Source organism: Nematolebias whitei, chromosome 20 (assembly GCF_014905685.2).
Source record: "Nematolebias whitei isolate Nwh7 chromosome 20, NemWhi1, whole genome shotgun sequence".
NCBI classification, from domain to species: Eukaryota; Metazoa; Chordata; class Actinopteri; order Cyprinodontiformes; family Rivulidae; genus Nematolebias; species Nematolebias whitei.
In genome coordinates, this window is record NC_056517.1 from 38,840,992 (window position 1) to 38,848,475 (window position 7,484).

Here is a 7,484-nt window from a genome sequence, read left to right on the forward strand (position 1 = left end):
AGTGTTTTGCTTCAGCTCAGTTTCAGCTGCTTCAGCAAAGTCATGACTCAGCGTTGACATTGCGTTTTCACAGACATTCTAATTTCTCTAGTTTGACGTGGTGTTCTTGACCTTTGACCCCTACATTTGTCAGACCTCTCCTCCTTGAATCAGTTTAAAACGTAATTGATGTCGGGCGTTATGTGTCGATTATGCGCCCAACGGGAGAGGAGAGGGCGGATCATTTCCTGAGAGAAATATGGTGAAATTAACGCTTTACTTGGAAAAAGGTGTTTTTTCTTGCTGCGATGCAAAGCTTCGCAGGTACGCCATCTGCAGCTCCAGAATGCCTTAACTAATTATGAGTGATTAAGACTCATATGGGAGTCGAGGCGGAAAGCGAGTGAAAGGATAACAGCTAAAGCTTGGATATTAAATCATCAGGGATGGCAATCCAGCCGGCAGGAGCAGCTAATGGATCACATGCTTCACTTGGACCGTTTCCTGTTAGCCGCTGTGGCAGCTTGATGGTGTTTACTGAAGCAAACTCAAACCTAAATAGGGTAATAGGGCAAGTGTGCGACGTGCGTGTCCCGCTCAGACAGTGTGTGCGACGGCTGCAGTGACACACAGAATTAAATGTCACAATAAGCACCTGTTGGCAAGCAAACAGCTTCCCCTGGTACTTGTTGATGACGGTGTAACCAGTGGGCACTTTGCGATCCTCGTACCAGGCAGCTGGACACAGGAAGTCTCTGGGGTTGGCCAGACCATTGGCTCCTGTAAATACCAATAAAGTCAACGCCTCAGAGTAAGACCCAGTCCTCAGAAGTAATCAAATCAAACAAGAATAGGGTTTTAAAGAACACGTCTGCTTACAAAGACATTAAAGAAGCTCAGCATCCACACCGTTGTTTACCTGTTTGTAGATTCTTCTGGGCTTTTCTGCACTTTCAAGTTTGAAGTTTCAAAAAACATTTTCTGAAATCTATTCAAGTAAACTAACTGTTTTCGTTTTATGCTCTTTTTTACGTTTAGCTACTGTCTTGCCCATTTTAGCTTTAATCTACAATTAAACTACATTTAGGATTAAGTTACGGTTTTGCTAATTCTAGCTTTTAGCTGCTGTTTTGCTCATTTTCATTTTATGCTACAGTTTTCTCAGTATTAGCTGTCATGCACGGTTTAGCTAATTTTAGCCGCTGTTTTGCTGCAATTAGCTTTTGGCTACTATTTTCCTAAATTTTGTTTTTAGCAACTGTTTTGCTACATTTGGCATTTAGATTGTTTTGCTAAGCTTTTAGCTGCTGTTTTGCTCATTTTCATTATATTATTCTACATATTTCTCAGTATTAGCTGTTATATACTGTTTAGCTCATTTTATCTGCTGTTTTGTTGCAATTAGCTTTTTGCTATTATTTTTCCTAAATTTAGTTTTTAGCTACTTTTTAGCTACATTTGGCTTTTAGCTTGCTTGGCTAATTGTAGCTTTTAGCTGCTATTTTTGCTCATTTTTGTTTTGTCCTACATTTTTTTCAGTATTAGCTGTTATGTACAGTTTAGCTAATTTTAGCCGCTGTTTTGCTGCAATTAGCTTTTTGCTACTGTTTTTCTACATTTAGTTTTTATTAACTGTTTTACTACATTTAGCATTTAGCTTGTTTAGCTAATTGTAGCTTTTAGCTGCTGTTTTGCTCATTTTCACTTTATGCTACAGTTTTCTCAGTATTAGCTGTTGTGCACAGTTTAGCTCATTTTAGCCACTGTTTTGCTACAATTAGGTTTTTGCTAATATTTTCATGAATTTGTTTTTTGGTCATTATTTTGCTTCATTTAGCTTTTAGTTTGTTTTGTTCATTTTTCGTTTATGCTACAGTTTTCTAAGTATTAGCTGTTATGTATAGTTTAGCTTATTTTAGCCACTGTTTAGCTGCAATTAACTTGTTGCTACTATTTTCCTAAATGTTGTTTTTAGCAACTGTTTTGCTTCATTTGGCTTTAAGATTGTTTTGGTAATTGTAGCTTTTAGCTGCTGTTTTGCTCATTTTTATTTCATGCTAGTTTTTTTTTCAATATTAGCTATTATGTACAGCTTGTCTAATTTTAGCTGCTGTTTTGCTCCAATTAGCTTTTTGCTACTTTTTTCCTACTTTTAGCAATTGTTTGGCTACATTTAGTTTTAAGCTTGTTTTGCTAATTGTAGCTTTTAGCTAGTTTTCATTATTTTAACAAATTTTGTGCTATTCTTCTTTTAGCTATAGTTTTGACAATTGTTGGTTTTAGCTATGGTTTAGTTAATTTTAGCTTTTAGTTATGGTTTTATAAAGTCTAGCTTCTAGCTACTGTTTCATTAATCACTGCAATTTGTTTAATCTTTTTAAGGTCACCAGAATATAAATTTTAGCACGTGTTTTTTATTGTACAAAAATCCAAATTACAGCTGAGACTAATGCTTTTTAGTTTGTCAAACATTTTGTTTCGCACCAAACACTTCAGGCAAAGAAAAGGACTCGACAGCAGACGAAAACTTACAATAATCTCAAATTTTACTTTCCGAGGAAGGCCTGACTGCGAGAGCCAAATTGTCTGATAAATCCGGTTAGCATGGCTAAAAATCCACAGATTTTCAGAGATAAGTGTCAACAATTTTGACAACAATAGCGTTGCGCTGGAAACAGAAGCAAAGTGGCGTTTGTGCAGTTGTTGTGTTTTTAAGGGATGAACACCCAGTGTTTTCGTGACAAACACAAACCTATAGGCCCCAGGTCAGGCAGCTCGAAATGGGCTCCGTACACCTCGAGAACGTAGCCTCGCGTTTCTCCAAACACGTCCACGCCGAAGCGCATCCCTTGCTGCAAAATAAAAACAAGAAAAGTGGCGGTTAGAGGGAAATTTAGTGCTGTTCTGCTGCAAATGTGGGCAGCGCCTGTGCTTAGGGGACTAATCATGTGTTTGGAAACACGCAGCAGTCCCAGTCCTGACGGTCAGACCGTCCATAACTCGTAACCTCGTTCCACTTTTATCCTCGGGTCACGTCTGAAAAGTGCCAAACCATGGCTTTCTAAATCTGGTTACAGGAGAGTGCGTGTGGAAAAGTAGAATTTGGGAAAACCGAAGAACCTACTTGGATGACACAGATCTCGTTCGGCTCCACCATAATCTTGCCAAACTCCGTGGTGACCAAGATCTCACCCTGCTGAGGAACTGCCGGCACAAACAAGGAACTCAAACGAGAGCGCTTGAAGCGGAAAACAGACGCTAATGAACTTTAACAACACTTTCTCTCACCAATCAGGAAGTCTCCATCTGAATTGTTGAAGCACCTAAAAGGTTGGAACAATCACTTTGGAATCATCTAAGCACCACCCAGACGTTTATACTGTTAATGAGAAGAACTGCACGTTTTTCATCGAGCACATTCACCTGTCGGTCATAGAGGTGTTGCAGGTGTACACATGAACCGCAATGCCGTTACGAGATTTGGCATCTCCTGCACCACAGATGGTATGAAGACCCTGAAGCAAAATGAAAAACACAATATTCATCAATAAGCAGAGAATCAACATTTGATCAAATATGGTGAGAAAGAGCCAGGTGGACTCACAGCGACAAAGTCCACCTTCTTCTCTGTGGGCTTGGTGATGGTGAACGGCAGCCATCGCAGCTGTTTGTGAGAACAGAACGGGCTCACGAACACTTCCACAAATCACTGAAACACAGTTCACTGCGCCACAAATGCTGATCGTGAGCAGCATCTAGAAACGCCGCCATCTTCTCTCAACCAAAACTCTTTTTTAAAATAGAGAGGCAGCGTGGGAAAATAATCCGTGGTCGGAACATTCTATTTTTTAATCTACTAATGCTACAACCTCCATACTAAAGAGGAGAGGGACCATTCAGTCTATCAGCACCCAGTTCAAAAACCAGCCTCTCTGATGGTATGGGGGTGCATTATACCTGGTTGGGATCAGGCTCCACTTCATCCCAGTTCTCTGTCAGATCTCCACAGGGCACAGGCGTGAAAGGCTTATGTTTGACAGATGGGAGGATTCGGTACAGCCAGCTGCAGGAAATGACAGGATAGAGTTGAGTCATCCATGATGCTCGTGATTCATCGGTTTATTCGTTGAAAGTCTCAGACCTCCTTTTATTGGCTGGACGTGGGCAGGTGAAGGCAGAGCCAGAGAGCTGCTCAGCGTAGAGACCGTAAGGACAGACCTGAGGATTGTTCTGCACAGGTACAACATATGAACAACATGCTATTAATGCGTGGTGTTTAGTTCACCTGCAACAGTGTAATCTGAACAAAACACACAAATCCTGAAAAGACAAGTGGACATTTTTGTGCTACCTGCCCTTCAGGTAAGGATCCAGGACATCTGGGGTCTTCAGAAGAGAGCTCGTTCCCAAAACCAGACATGTACTGAATAAAACGGACAAACAGAGAACGCTCAAAATAAATCTGAGATTTTTTAATAAACTAAACTAAACTGCGTCGACTTCCACTCGCTCTGCTCCCCCCAACCAGCCACAGCTGACCGGCTGCCGCTCATCACATGAGTTAGTTGTAAATCGTTTTGCGAGGAGTGTGTAGGGGTGATCTGCCACTTAATTTTAAGACCTTTTTCTCCTGATTTGTGTTGGCTTAAGTTCAGGTAAGAGACCTGTATTTTGGATCATTTTATTTAATTCAGGTAAGAGAGAAATAGTAGTTAGGTGGTTGTTTTTGTTGTTATGGCCTGGGCTCACCCTGATGTTGGTAAGACTCCAAAAACTTCAATAATATTCACAATTGTAAATAAAAGCATTGTTCTGACACATTTCCATCGACTCCGTGGCTGATTGAGTGGTGCAGAAGATGGAAACGTCCGTGTTTAATTACATCCTGGCCGCTGTTGTCGCGCCAGGCTGTAACAATTGGGGGCTCGTCCGGGATCGTGGTGAAACAATCAAGGGCTAGTACTAAAAATTTAATTTTGTCAATTGTTAAGTTTGCTAAATTCTCTTTTCTCTGGTTGGAAGTTTTATTGAGGTGGGATGAATTGATGGATGCCTCTTGGACATCAGCTGGTCTTTTTACTGGTCAAAATTTAACCAGGGTTAATCTTTGACCAGGAATGTCCCAACCATGACAGATAATGTTTTCCTCTAATTGTCTCCCATCCAATTTCAGCTCGAGCTCCGGGCAGATGTGAGCTCGGTTTGCTGAGTCACTGTTAGTTTGCAGTAGTAGATGGTTGCCAGATGTGCGCCTGTGTTTGTGGAGATGCAAATAAAGCTGGAATTTACTGAATTATTTATTTTATTTAAAGCTGCAAAAGAAAGAGAAAGAGGTCTAGAAGTTGAAAAGAAACTAAAAGTGTGGGATCTAACAACACGGCACGAGATTCCTCTTGACATTACTTCTGTTTGTTTAAAACATTATTTCTCAATTTAAGATTCTAGTTCAAACTGACATTACTCTAGGCTTTTAATTTGAAATGTTTTAGAACTGTTTTTATGTTGAAGTGAAATAAGATACTGTGAAAAACTTCAGAAATACAGTTTTATTATTGACTCAAGGCATTTGCGCTGAGGTTGTTGGGAAGTTTCAGGCCACATCTGGGCAGCTGCTGAATGCAGCTCTCTGATTGGCTGGAGGGAACGCCTCCCTTCAGTCCGCCGCTCAGCTGCTGCCACAATGATGAGACTCAAAACGTTCAATGTGTCACACACTTTGCTTTAAAACACAGCTCTGCATCATCTTTGCACCGTCGTGCACACGTTAAAGTACTGCTGCACAAATATTCATGCAAGAAGCATTAAAGTTAACGTCGACGTACCTTGAGTCCTGCCATGATTCTGTTTTCAAATCTTTCCTCTAAGCTGTTTTTTTTTTTTGTGCGTGGTTACAAATTAACTCGAAGCTCTTCGTGTCTCTCCTTCGACCAAAATCCACGTCAGGACGCCGGTCTGTGAGCTGAGAGACGAAGGGGGCTGGAGTTTTATGCTCTTTCTCAACATGGTTTTAATTAGGCCCAGTCTGGCTCCGTGACGTAACAGGTGGGTGTCCAAAGGAAGAGGGGACGGATCTGCTGGGCAAAACGTGCACAAACAAGAGGCAGAGTCACCGCCAGGACAAACGACAGGTTTTCTTTTCTTTGATCTAAGAACAATATTTCATATTTATCACAACGAAGGAAACTTTGACAGCAGTGAAACACAGAAGAATAAAAATCAGTGATGCAAACATGTGTAGAACAGCCATCAATCGAAAAGCTGTGGTGAACTTGTGCACACTTCTTGTGCAAACAGTTGTGTCATGCACATTTTCACCATATACAAAATGAAAATCAAAGTTTTTATTAGTAAAATAAAAGTCTAACAGATTTTTTTGGGGCTCACAGAACTGTGCATCTTGGTTTTGATTCTGGATGTTTAGTTTTTTTGTGTTTCAGAACAAGTAAACAGGAGTTCTTCACTGAAAATCACGGCAGTCCCACCGCCTTAAAGCGGTAGTTCAGATCCTCCGAAGTGCAGTTCAACAGGTAGGTTACAAACAGTTATTGTCTTACCTGCTTTAGATAGCTTTTTGAATGCTCTCAGTTTGGAAAATGGAGTTTAAACCCTTGATGATAAGAAAGTTACATCAAGTTAAAAAGCAATAATTGAGCATGGGCTTGACCGTCTTTTGGTCTGTTATAGCTGAACATTAGGTTGTTACCTAAAAAGACACCAGGGGCACAACCAAGGAGAGAACCCCTAAAAGGAAACCCCTAAGAAAGTTGGTGCCTCCCTTCCCCTCCATAGCTCCCCTTATCCCGATGGTTTTATTTTCATAATGTTTTCACAATGTGCAGCTTCCCAACCCGGATGTGGTGCTCGCCATCTGGACATGCTTTGCTGCACTTTATGGTTACCACAAATATTACCAGTACCATGCAGCTAACAGGACCACACAAGATCATGTTGCTAACAGGATCATGCTGCTAACAGAACCACACTGCTAACAGTACCATGCTGCTAACAGGACCATGCTGCTAACAGAACCACACTGCTAACAGGACCACACTACTAACAGTACCATGCTGCTAACAGGACCATGCTGCTAACAGGACCATGCTGCTAACAGTACCATGCTGCTAACAGAACCACACTGCTAACAGTGCCATGCTGCTAACAGGACCATGCTGTTAACAGGATCATGTTGCTAACAGAACCATGCTGCTAACAGAACCACACTGCTAACAGTACCATGCTGCTAACAGAACCACACTGCTAACAGTACCATGCTGCTAACAGAACCACACTGCTAACAGTACCATGCTGCTAACAGGACCATGCTGTTAACAGGATCATGTTGCTAACAGAACCATGCTGCTAACAGAACCACACTGCTAACAGTACCATGCTGCTAACAGGACCATGCTGCTAACAGAACCACACTGCTAACAGGACCATGCTGCTAACAGGACCATGCTGCTATCAGGACCATGCTGCTAACAAGATCTTTGCTGCAAACAGGA

General features: G+C 41.3%; 1 protein-coding gene across 1 annotated transcript in view; it reads right to left on the reverse strand.

Moving 5' to 3' along the window:
* hgd (homogentisate 1,2-dioxygenase) overlaps window positions 1-5,953 on the reverse strand; it is a 21,057-nt gene extending 15,104 nt beyond the window's left edge. The window contains exons 1-10 of the mRNA XM_037694159.1: window positions 5,802-5,953; window positions 4,331-4,402; window positions 4,121-4,209; window positions 3,937-4,042; window positions 3,584-3,643; window positions 3,403-3,494; window positions 3,268-3,302; window positions 3,104-3,183; window positions 2,732-2,831; window positions 635-759 (exon numbers count right to left, since the gene is read on the reverse strand). Coding sequence (XP_037550087.1) covers window positions 635-759; window positions 2,732-2,831; window positions 3,104-3,183; window positions 3,268-3,302; window positions 3,403-3,494; window positions 3,584-3,643; window positions 3,937-4,042; window positions 4,121-4,209; window positions 4,331-4,402; window positions 5,802-5,816 — 774 coding nt within the window. The 5' untranslated portion in view covers window positions 5,817-5,953. The remainder of the gene's footprint in view (window positions 1-634; window positions 760-2,731; window positions 2,832-3,103; window positions 3,184-3,267; window positions 3,303-3,402; window positions 3,495-3,583; window positions 3,644-3,936; window positions 4,043-4,120; window positions 4,210-4,330; window positions 4,403-5,801) is intronic.
* Between the last annotated feature and the right edge of the window lie 1,531 nt (window positions 5,954-7,484).